General features: G+C 39.8%; 1 protein-coding gene across 2 annotated transcripts in view; it reads right to left on the minus strand.

Annotated features, from left to right (window-relative positions):
- Positions 1 to 12,609, minus strand: part of LOC122559532 (ADP-ribosylation factor-like protein 8B-A) — a 93,793-nt gene that overhangs the window by 9,235 nt on the left and 71,949 nt on the right. Inside the window, exons 5-6 of one of the 2 annotated variants that reach the window (XM_043709139.1) lie at positions 6,249 to 6,316; positions 5,154 to 5,224 (exon numbers count right to left, since the gene is read on the minus strand). In XM_043709139.1, coding sequence (XP_043565074.1) covers positions 5,154 to 5,224; positions 6,249 to 6,316 — 139 coding nt within the window. Of the gene's footprint in view, positions 1 to 5,153; positions 5,225 to 6,248; positions 6,317 to 11,392; positions 11,513 to 12,609 lie in introns of those variants that run through there. The other variant, XM_043709140.1, reaches the window with a different exon arrangement.

Genomic DNA, 12,609 nt, shown 5'->3' on the forward strand with positions numbered 1-12,609 from the left:
ATGTTTCGGGCATAAGCCCTTCTTCAGGGATGTCCCATTTTCCACATGAAACCACTTCCACCTTCTTCCAGCCCAACAGAACCTGGTACTTCATTCCCCTTCTGACTTCTAGGGTCCCTCTCCATCTCCAAACCCTGGGTGTGACCCTTCTTAATCGGGTTTCTTATTACACTCCAAGCAGTTCCCCTGATGGAGCTGGTGACAAGTTAGGTTAGCTGGCAACTTTCTGATTCAGACAAAAAAATCCTTTTCACTAAACCAAGCTGAATTTAAACTTAAGCTGTCAATGCAACATGCTTGCAGCTGCCAAGATGCAGGGAAATTCTGGAAAGCTTATCAACAGACATTTCTGTACTGATCAGGATGTAAGAGCGTGGTTGAAACCCAACTGAAATATGAGTTTTTGAAGCTTTGAGTTCAATTTCACATTATGTTAGACTGGCCAACTATCTGTTTGTCCTGACAGTGAAGTGAATGGAGTTGAATATGGGGCAAGGAGTCTGATGGATGACCTATGAAAAGATGCTTGTTTTCAGACCCTACCCAAGATGAAAATCTACCCCTTAAATGTTAAAATAAGATCCTGAAAAATACAATTTTTGAAAAGAACAAACCAACTTATGTCAACAAAATGAAGAAAGGGCAATAAAGAATTTGAGGATTTGTTGTAGATTACTGACCACACTACCAGGGAGACCAGAAACAACTCTCTTGTTGAATACTATTCCTTGTAATAATCACATCCAACTTTGTGAATGAGCAATTGTATTTTGCTCACAGTTTTGTATATTTTTTCTCCCAACACCAACCAGAGAAATCAAAACTTAATAATTTACTTTTAAATTGAACAGACCCACCCCCAAATTTTCTAGTCTTGGTTTTCTACAACTGATCACTGCTGCTGAAGAAAACTTCAAATTGACGTTTACAGAAACCTAATATTTGACCTAAATGGATTTTGTTCAGATACACACACCCTAAAAGCGATTGTTAGCCAGGCTAATCAATAGCTTGTATACCTCAATACTACCTGACACTGGTGTGTACAAAAGTAAAATGGGACATCTAACTACTGCCCCTATTGGGATCATTGAGTTCAGGACACAACAAGAACTAAATCTGACTTTTAGCTGAGTAGCTCAGTAACATATCTTGGTGCCCAGGATACAAGGTTTTATGCAAGTTGCAAAAGTATGCTACGCACAAATCATACTTCAGTTTGAAATATAAACTTATGAAGATAGATATACTCAGGAGGTCAGGTAGAAACAGAGGAAAGAAATGATGTTAATTAGCCAGGTTAATAATGTTCCTTCAGCTGAACTGAACAAAAGATAGAAACAAAAACAGAAATTGCTGGAAAAGCTCAGCAAGTCTGGCAGCATCTGTGGACAGAAATCAGACTTAACGTTTCAGATCGTGTGACCCTTCCTCAGAACTCGACACAAAACTTTTCCAGCGATTTGTATTTTTGGTTCTGATTTACAGCATGTGCAGCTCTTTTGGTTTTTATTAAGATAGATACATCTATGTTTTTAGCAAGTGGAAGAAGTAGAATCACAGTTATCTCCTACATATTCAGAACTCCTTGAACTGCTGTTCGCACTGTATCTGAAGATCCTCTGTCAACACCACACACTGTATATGCACTCTCTTGAGCAGATCAAACTCACTCAATCTCAAAGCTGGACTGGCCCACAGTTTCAATCCATCAGTCACCTCAGTTGGCATTTTAATCAAAAGCTTTTTATCTTCCTTTTGATAACTCTATAGCCAGCTTCACCAATTTTTGGGTATCATCATCCCTCCAGCACTCAGATGGTTGACATCTGAGCCATTCAAACCTCATTCAGATGGTACACCTTCCATTTCTTTGCCCACTTCCACAAAACATTTTGTCATTTGCCTCCCTCACCACCCAGTATGTCACAGACTTTCCATTTGGTTCTTCTATTCCTCCCTCCAGCACTCAGATGGTTGACATCCAGCCATTCAAACCTCATTCAGACGGTACACCTTCCATTTCTTTGCCCACTTCCACAAAACATTTTGTCATTTGCCTCCCTCGCCACCTAGTATGTCACAGACTTTCCATTTGGTTCTTCTATTCCTCTCGCCCACCTTACTTACTCAAAACCTGTTATAAATCAATCTTTCCATTGTCTGATAAATGGTCATCATCCATCCAAAATGTTAACTGTCTTCCTTACAGATGCTGTTTGGTCTACTGAGTATATCCAACAATTTTCTGCTTTAACTCCAGACTTCCACCATCTGCAGTAATTTCCTTTTGTATTAACATACTTTACTTTCTAAGACCTTAAGATCTAACTCTAAGATTTCTATTAAATGCCTCAGTGACGTTTTAGAACATACAGAAAAGGCTGCACATTGTGCTGCAGTGGTAGTCTGCCTACCTCAGGGCCAGAGACCTGGCTTCAAGTCTCACCTGCTCTGAAGATGTGTCATAACATGTCTGAACAAGTTAAATAGTATTGATAGAATGTGCAGAATCTACACACTACAGATTAAGATACAATACTGCAAATCTATTGACGCATTTCAGCATTCACTTAGGTCTCTGTGTGGTTTGGTCTTTGTATTCTCACAGTTCACTAAATTGAAGTGCTGTTCTTAGAGGTCATTCACCATACTTGTTGTACGTCATGTTCTCCCCCTTTCAGATGAAATGCAATGACTTGGCAAAAACGTTTTCAACCAGTTATGAATATGATCATTCAAAGCCAACGTCTTGTACACTGCTCTTTGCTGTGCATTGTCATTGGTTGCCTAGTGGGATTTCATTTCAGGGACCAAGTCGCTGAATTGAAGAGGCCTTTACTCTTTGCTGAGGCTGCACAAGTGTTATGGGCTTCAGCCCAAGTGAATTAATACAACAACTGAAGCTTTAGAAAGTTTCCATTTAATTAGTTTACTACTGGATGCAGAGAGCTTTAATGTCCTGTCCAAAAATTGAACAGGTTTATTCTGTTCATGGGAAATATTGGAAAGGAGAAAGAAACAAAAAAGAAGACAGCTTAAATTGGCATGTGGTTTTGTGTGGCTATTTCCTTCACAGGCATATCAAAATGTAAACACAGCATTTAAACATAAAATACCACAAATATCCAATTGACAGCAAGGAATAGCACTTTATCCTGTTGCGCAGCAGTGCACCGCTGTTAACTTCAACATAATATAAATCTTAGGCCTAGCTCAGTAGCTTTTACAAAAAGAACGAAGCAAAAATATCAGGAAGACCAGAAGTAAACTAATCATTTCAGAGGATACAATAGCAATTTCCCAACAGTATATTCTGACGCTAATGCATTTTGAGACAATAGTCATATCAGGCTCGAAATGTTAACACTGTTTCTCTCTGCACAGATGCTGTTGGACCTGTTGAATTTCTCCAGCATTTTCTGTGTTTGTTTCTCTCGCTTGCTATGTCTTTGTTTTGAAGATGGGGATGGGACAGCAAGATGACAATATCATTCTATACAAGAGAGTAAAGGGCTACTCTCACATTTCCTACTCGGCAACTACATGCTGCTAGTTGGGGAACTAGTACAAGTTGGGGAAAGATGTCAGTTTTTTTAAAAAGTTAGTTCCTCTTAAAAATGTAATAGTGAAAGGCAAACATAAGCATTACATGGTATTTCACATTTCCTATAAACAACAGAATAAGTGAAAATTAAGCGAGGAAACAGATAGAATAAAATGCAACAATCCTGGCCATTATATTAATTATATGCTTTTTAAAATGTTTACTGATACTTAACCACTACGATTAGCTGACATTTAATGTGGAAATCATTATTAAGCAACAAAAGCAAACATTTAAACAGCACTATTGCTATAAATATGCCTCCTAAAGGTAATCAGCTACAAGTGATACTAAGGTGAAGGGGATATTACAAAGAGTGATCAAGAGATTTGTTATAGAGGTGGGTTGTAGGGATTGTCTTTAGGGGTGCGGGGGAAGAGAGAGAGACAGAGACAGAGACAGAGAGCCAGACAGACAGACAGAGATGGAGAGTTTTACAGGAGGAACTAGAGACACATGGCACTTAGATGGCTGAAGATATAGCTGTCAATGGTGCAGTGAAGGGAAATGCACAAAAAGGGTCAGAATAAATAAAAAGGTTTAGGGGAGCAGGCAGCAAGTTTTAAATTACAGTTGTGAGGGTCAAGAAGCAATGAGGATAATCAAGAACTATGGTGATAAGCTTAAAGGACCTAATATAGATGAGAAGTTGGGCAGGAATGATTTGGACATGGCAATATTTTCAGAAGCTAAATAACAGAAGAATGGCTAAGAGAAAAATGGCATAATGGAATGTTGAGGTAACCAAGATCTAGATTATAGTTTTACTAGCAGTTGTGTTGATGCAAGGTCAGAGACAGGAAATATAATGAACTAAGCAGTCTTTCTGACAGAGTACTAAGAAAACAAAAGTCAGGAAGCAGGAAGTCAAAGGAAGAAGTGTGGCATTTGATAAAAGAACCATTATTGTTCAGGTCTCCCTATGTTTAACCAGAATGAGCTGGAGATGGCATGAAGGTATATAGGGCATTAAGGATGATATTGGAGAAATTAGTGAAGGGTATGGGTTCAGGAAGCAGGAAGTCAAAAGAAGAAGTGTGGCATTTGATAAAAGAACCATTATTGTTCAGGTTTCCCTATGTTTAACCAGAATGAGCTGGAGATGGCATGAAGGTATATAGGGCAATAAGGATGATATTGGAGAAATTAGTGAAGGGTATGGGTTCGGGACTAGAGTCAGATGAAGCAGCACCTTGACAGAGGCTCAACCTGGTGGCAAAGTGGACAGAAGTTAAGGCACCAATGACAATTGAACATATTACTACAAACATTGTGAAATCCATGAGCTCCTCACACTTGTAGATAAGTATAAAAACAGAGAAGTTTAATGAATTATCAATGGAGGAAGTGAAGCATAAAAGCAGAGGTTAACCTGTCTTTTCTAAATCATCCAGTATTGGATGGGTTTAACAGTTAAGAACGAATGTATCTTTAATTCCAACTGTGATGCTGTTTGAGGGACCATTATCCCAGGCAGAGCTGTCTATGGTGCTGAAGTTTGAATTCAATGCGAAATACAAAGCTAAATAGAACCAGATGCACTTACCAATGTTATCCTTCTCTTTGCAGGACACTGAATAACAACAGATTTCTCGATCCTGGATAGCAGATAAATTCCTAAGAATAAAGGTATGCAGTATAAATCCAGGAAAAATGTACTTCAATATCAACTATAATGCCTTCTAAGTCACACAAGTATGAGAGAATCCATTAAGGTTATTTTGGAAAAAAATTGGACAGACTGCTGCCATGGATATGAAGGTCCAGACTTTCTATGGGAACTATGCTCTCGGACTGCTTGCCTTGTTAGGATTTTTTTTTATTCTGATTATACCTTTTTGTGTCCAACCTGCAAACTGCCCACCACTCTGCACTATGACAGATCCCAAGGCTCTCTTCAACTAAGCTCATTCTAAATCCCAATGCACTCCCCAAGAATATTGTGACAGCATTCTACACAACTAGGATAGTTGAGACTGGGACATTGTTCTATTGATCAAGCCTGGGGACAACATTGCTAAAAAAAGGAAATTATTTTGTGTATATTTTCATTGTTCATACATGTACTTTGTTGAAGAGATGTTCCTGCTTTTATCAGTATACATTGGTACCATTTCAGTTTTAAGTTCTATTTACTGTAGTTCAATAAAGCTTTTTTCTATCACGCAGAAGATTGCTTGCTGTGGTGCTTTGTTTACATAGACTTGATTTGCTGCATAATTAGACTTGATTTCAATTTAAAATGGACTATCTGCAACTCATTCAGTGACATGAAGATATCAAGAGACACAGTGCCGAATGGAGACCAGACACCCTCTTGTGGCACAGTGGTAATGTCCCTAGCCATGGAGTGGGAGGTGTAATAATATCTCTGAACAGGTTGATTAGAAGAAAAAGATTAAATTTTTAAAATCTTTTTTGGAGACTAGGAATCTTATTTAAATATATGGCTTGACCCCAGAAAAATCTACAGGGACAGAACTCTTGTCCTGACCAAGATATCCCTGAAACCTGCCAAAATGGAAAATTCTAGTCTCTCTGTAAGGAAGGTGTGAGATTATTCCATTGCAAATCTAATCAATTTATCTTCACTAATACTCTGTATTTGAAAATATTCTGAAAAGAAAAAACAAAGGCTTACATTTTTTCAATTAGCTGTTTCTCATCCAAGGCATTAGGAAGGTCTCTCTTATTTCCCAAGACTAACACCTATATTAAAAGAAAGCACAAGTTGATTAAGTTGAATGAAGGACTTTCTAATCAGAATCAAGACATTATTGTTTGTCCTTTCCAAATATGTTTTGAAGTCCAAACCTTTCTTTACATCCGAGGCATTTTAAGAGTGGTTCTGGTTTAATCAAATAAATAAGCAGAACAGCAAAATTAGGAATGAAAGGTGGTATCGAAGAAGGTTATTATAGCTCTTGTTAGAGGGAGTAAGATGTAGAGGATAACTAATTATTCTTCTGTAGCAGTCAGCAAATGCCCAAGTGAACCATTTATCCCTAGAAGTTAGTATCAGTAGGAATCTGTAAACGAACCTTGTACAAACAAGAAGTTAGCATTAACAAAACATTCAAAGTCAAATGGGGTTTAGAAAGTGACAGTCACTGATAAGAATTGGGGCAGACCACCATAAAATTAAATGATCCTTAACCGGTTAAAGTAAATATTAACAACATGAACCTATGACTTAGAATGGACATCTGTTTATCTTTGTATGAAGCAAGATTGGAATTTGGATAGTGAAGATGCACATGTGACCAACATCGTATAAGAACACTGAATTTCTCTCCATATTTCTCAGAACCCTTCTACTATTTAGATTGAAAAGACTCTCTACATGTTTTAATTGATTAAATTATCATGAACCTGCACTCAGTCCCAGAGGTCAATTGTTGAAAGTTGCTGCACAACACACTTACAGTACAGAAGCTGGGTAGCAATTTATTCATGGAAAATTAAAATCCTTTACACCATTCAAAATGAAATTCTATAATAATTTTGCTAAAAGTGCATTAAGTATTTTGTCCAACCGTCAACTGAATAATAATATTTATCTTTTCATTGCTATCTCTACTGTTAGAGACTTATTTTATAACCTTAAATGTACCAGAAGAGAAAGTAGGTGACACAGTGCACCAGAATACTATTTTTCAATTCTGGTAGAAAGAAAATTAATTGGAATACAAATCTCTTTCGATGCCAATGTCTTTATTGAGGTCAGCAGTTCCAGGTTGAATGGACCATTGTAAAATTCCAAAGCCAAGTTCTATTCAAGTCTATTCAATAGCCTTTAAAATAATTAAACCAAATCAGGAGGGCAAAAAAAGAGACATGAGGTGGCTTTGGCAAATAGCATTAAGGAGAATTCAAAGAGATTCCAATAATATATTAAGGACAAAAAAGTAACAGGTAGAGAATAGGGCCCCTTAAAAATCAATGAGGCTGTCTATGTGTGGAACCACAGGAGATGGGTGAGATACTAAACAAATATTTCAAGTCAGTACTTACTCTGGAGAAGGACATAGAAACTAGGAAATTGGGAAAATAAATAGTGATGTCTTGAAAACTGTCCATATTACAAAAGAGGAGGTGCTGGAGGTCTGAAAATGCATAAAAGTAGGCAAATCCTGGGGACATGATCTGGTGTATCCCAGAACTGTGTGGGAATCTAGGGAGGAGATTGCTGTGCCCCTTGCTGAGATATTTGAATCATCGATAGCCACAGATGAGAAGAAGACTGGAGGGCATCTAATGTGGTGCCAATATTTAAGAAAGGTGGGAAGGAAAAGATCAGTGAACCTGACTTCAGTGGTGGGTAAGTTGTTGGAAGTGATTCTGAGGGACAGATTTACACATATTTGGAAAGGCAAGGCCTGATTAGGGATAGTCAAAATGGGTTTTGTGAGTGGGAAATCATACGTCATTTACTTGACTGAGTTATTTGAAGAGGTGACAAAGACGATCGAAAAAGGCAGAACGATAGACATTGTCTATATGGACTTCAGCAATGCGTTCGACCAGGTTCCGCATGGTAGAGTGGTTAACAAGGTTTGATCACATGAAATCCAGGAAGAGCTAGCCAACTGGATACAAAATTGGCTTGAAGGTAGGAGACAGAGGGCAGAAGTAGAGGAATGTTTATTGGCCTGGAGGCCTGTGACCAGCAGTGTGCTGCATGGTGCTGGATTCCACTGCTTTTTGTCAACAGTATATTAACAACAGGCGTAACACTTCCCCCCCCACCCCCCCCAAATGTAAATGCGTAGCACAGAAAAGATTTACCCCATGCAGGAATTTGTGAAAATTCGAGAGGCCAAGAACTATCCCAAAGGTCACTATTTAAAGTAAAAATTAACAACTTTATTTTTTAAAGTATAACAGAGAATAATGAAGTAATAACTATATCCAACTCCCTTCTCTAACCTATCTTTTACCATCCCCTTCTACAATACTAGTCTGATAAAACACCTGATTACAATTTACCAAAAATTCAAATTTCAAAACCAGCCAGCAGTTGAATCTTCTTTTTATAGCTTCCTCTGTAGATTTGCTCTCCAGATCAGTGTTATGTTTTTCTCTGTACAAACTCCTTCTCTAGACAGGTACCTCTCAGAGTGTTCTAACTAGCAGCCTACATCTGTTGGTCTTTTGGCAGTTCTCCACCAAGTATTCAATTTTCCCCGGTCTTATACCCCCAAAGCATTGGATTGTGTCATTGGCTTTTAATATTGTCAATATACTAAATTCAAACTGGATTGGAGTTTGATTTTAGATTAGATTAGATGAGATTCTCGAAAGTGTGGAAACAGGCCCTTTGGCCCAACAAGTCCACACCGATCTTCCGAAGAGTCACCCACCCAGACCCATTTCCCACTGACTAATGCACCTAACACTATGGGTAATTTAGCATGGCCAATTCACCTGACCTGCACAACTTTGGACTGTGGGAGGAAACCAGAGCACCCAGAGGAAACCCACACAGACATGGGGAGAACATTTGTTTTGGGTATAATTTAAACTGACTGGCCTAATTCAAATTTGTTTTTGTGTCCAGGCAACCAGCTACCCTAGTTGCTGGACCACATGTTAAATCGCATCTTATTCAGAACACTTGGTGCTGTCAGGTAGTTCTGCTAGTTTTTAACTCTCTTAAAAGGTACAGCACACCCACATCTTCATAATAAGTATAAATGATTTACATGTGAATATAGTTGGTATGGTTTGTACATTTGCAGATGACACCAAAATAGATGATGTAGTGGACAGTGAAGAACATCACCTTAGAGTACAACAGGACCTTGATCACTCCTTAACCAATGGGCCGATGAGTGGCAGATAAGAGTTTAATTTAAATAAAGGTGAAGTGTTGCATTTTGGTAAGACAAACCAGGGCATATACACTTAATGGTAGGGCCCTGGGGAGTGTTGCAGAACAAAGAGACCTAGGGGTTCTATAGTTCATCGAAAGTAGAGTTGCAGCAGACAAGTGATGAAGAAGACATCCACACACCTGCCTTTATTGGTCAATGCATTGAGGAAATCATGTTATGGCTCTACAGGGCGCTGGTGAAGCCCCTTTTAGAACACTACATTCAATTCTGGTCTCCTGCTGTAGGAAAGATATTGTTAAATTTGAAAAGATTCAGAAAAACTTTACAAGGATGTTGCTGAAACTGCAGGGTTGGAGCTATAGGGAGAGACTGAATAGGCTGGGGCTTTCTTCCCCCAGAATGTCTGAGGCTGAGGGATGACCTTATAGAGGTTTATAATATCATGAGTGGCATGAATAGGGTGAACAGTCAAGGTCTTTTTATCAGGGTAGGGGAGTCCAAAACTAGACGGCATAGGTTTAAGATGAGAGGGAACAGATTTGAAAGGGACCCAAGGTGCAATCTTTTCACAGAGAGGGTGGTGTGTGCATAGAACAAGCAGCCAGAGGAGGTGGTGGAAGTATATGGATGGGTACATGAATAGGAAAGGTTTACAGGGAAATTGGCCAAATGCTGGCAAATAGGACTAAATCAACGATATCTGGTCTGCACAGATGACTTAGACAGAGGTGTCTGAATACATGCTGTAATTAGAATGCTCGACAATTCATGCTGCTATGTTTGGAATGCTACTTCCTTTTATTCACTCATGGAACATAGACATCTCTGGCTGGCCAGCACTTATTACCCATCCTTAGGTTAGCTTGAGAAGGTAGTGATGAGCTACTTTCTTGAACCACTTCAGTCTACATTAGGCAGGGAATTCCAGGATTTTGACCCAGTGGCAATGAAGGGACAGTGATATATTTCCAAGTCAGGATCATGAGTGGCTTGGAGGGGAACTTGCAGATGATGCATCTGCTGCCTCTGTCCTTTTTAGAAGCAAGTGTTTGAGAGTTTGGAAGGTGCTATCTAAGGATCTTTGGTGAATTTCTGGAGGGCAACTTTTGATAGTACACACTGCTGCTTCTAAGTGTCAGCAGTGGAAGGAGTAGATGCTTGTGGATATAGTGTCAATCAAGCAGACTCAGTTGTAGATGATGGACAGACTTTGAAAGTCAGGAGGTGAGTTACTCGCCACAGTATTCCTAGCCTCTGATCTGCTCTTGTAGCCATTGTGTTTATGTGGTGAGTTCAGTTGAATTTCTGGTCAATGGTAATGCCAAGGATGGGGATATGGAGGATTCAGTAAACATCATTTAATGTCAAGGGTTGGTAGTTAGATTGTCTCTTACTGGAGATGGTCATTGACTGGCATTTATGTGGTGCAAATGTCAGTTGCAGGTTCTCAGTCCAAGCTTGCATATTGTCCAGGTTTTGTTCCATTTGAACATGGACTGCTGCAGTACCTGAGGAATTGGGAATGGTGCTAAACATTGGTGATTGCGCAATGAACATCCCACTTCTCACCTTTTGATGGAGGGAAAGTTATTGATGAAGCAGCTGAGACGGTTGGGCCAAGGACACTACCCTGAGGAACTCCTGCAGAGATGTTCCGGAGCTGAGATGACTGACCCCCAACAACCACAACCATCTTCCAATGTATCAGGTATGAATTGAACTCGTGGAGAGTTTTCCCCTTGATATGCATTAATTCTAGTTTTACTGGAGCTCCTTGATGGCACACTCAGTCGATTGTGGCCTTGATGTAAAAGTCTATACCCTCACCTCACCTCTGGAATTCAACACTTTTGGCCAAGTTTGAACCAAGACTATAAAGAGGTCAGGAGCTGAGTGAATCAATACATTCCACACCAATCTATCTGAATACAGCTTTGGGCCTCCCAACCGTGGTTCTTGATAGTCGTAATGGGTGTGCCAATCACAGTGTACCAATTTGGGCTGAAGTTAAAAACCTCGCCCTCGTCCTCCACAACTTTTCCCCGCCCCCAATCCATTTCGATATTTCCTGAAGAATATAAGCACAGGAACAAGGGCTAATCCCACAATAACTGTACATAGACCTTTATCTTATACCTGCTGTATTGAACATTTTTAATTGCAACTAAATGATTCAAGGTGACTTTATTAGAGCAGAGTTGAAGGGATGCTGCTCTTGGAAGACTACAGAATTCTAATTTACACCTCCTCTAGTTCAATAGCTTCCTACTCAGGATTTATATAATTATCATTTTTGCTAATATTCCACAACAGATGATATTGTTGCAACATGAACGTTATAATTGCCTTCTGAGCAATTAGCAATCGACAGTAAATGTTGGCTTAGTCAGTGACACCCACATCGCATGAATGAATTTTAAAAATTAGCTTTGCGCAACCTATTCACTCACTAATGGGTTGAGCAAAACCCTTACATTGTCCACTAATGACCACTTAATGTCCTCTTTTCACAATCGCTGAAATATTTCCTTCAATTCGGAAAGCCCACATCAAACAACCAGGGACCAAAAATACACTATCATTGATTAAAATGTTTCTCTTCAACCCAGTCTTAAGTGGCTTCCTTTCTTTATTTTGAAATTGTGTCCCCTAGTTCTAGACTCGTAAATCAGAGAAAAGTCTTACATGCATCTCTCCTGTCTCGGAGAAAGTGAGGACTGCAGATGCTGGAGCAGGAGAATCGATGTTTGAAGTGTTGAGCCATGGGGTGGTTGGGTTGGTTGGTCCGGGTGTCCCAGAGGTGTTCTCTGAAACGTTCCGCAAGTCGCCTATCAGCGTTCTGAAAAGACCAATCCCTCCGTGACTCCCTCGTCAGGTCCACACCCCCCACCAACCCAACATCCACTCCCGGCACCTTCCCCTGCAACCGCAAGATATGCAAAACTTGTGCCCACACCTCTCCCCTTACTTCCCTCCAAGGCCCCAAGGGACACTTCCATATCTGCCACAAATTCACCTGCACCTCCACACACATCACTTACTGCATCCGCTGCGGCCTCCTCTATATTGGGGAGACAGGCCGCCTACTTGCGGAACGTTTCAGAGAACATCTCTGGGACACCCGGAACAACCAACCCAACCACCCAGTGGCTCAACACTTCAGCT

This window comes from Chiloscyllium plagiosum, chromosome 19 (genome assembly GCF_004010195.1).
Source record: "Chiloscyllium plagiosum isolate BGI_BamShark_2017 chromosome 19, ASM401019v2, whole genome shotgun sequence".
Classification (NCBI taxonomy): Eukaryota; Metazoa; Chordata; class Chondrichthyes; order Orectolobiformes; family Hemiscylliidae; genus Chiloscyllium; species Chiloscyllium plagiosum.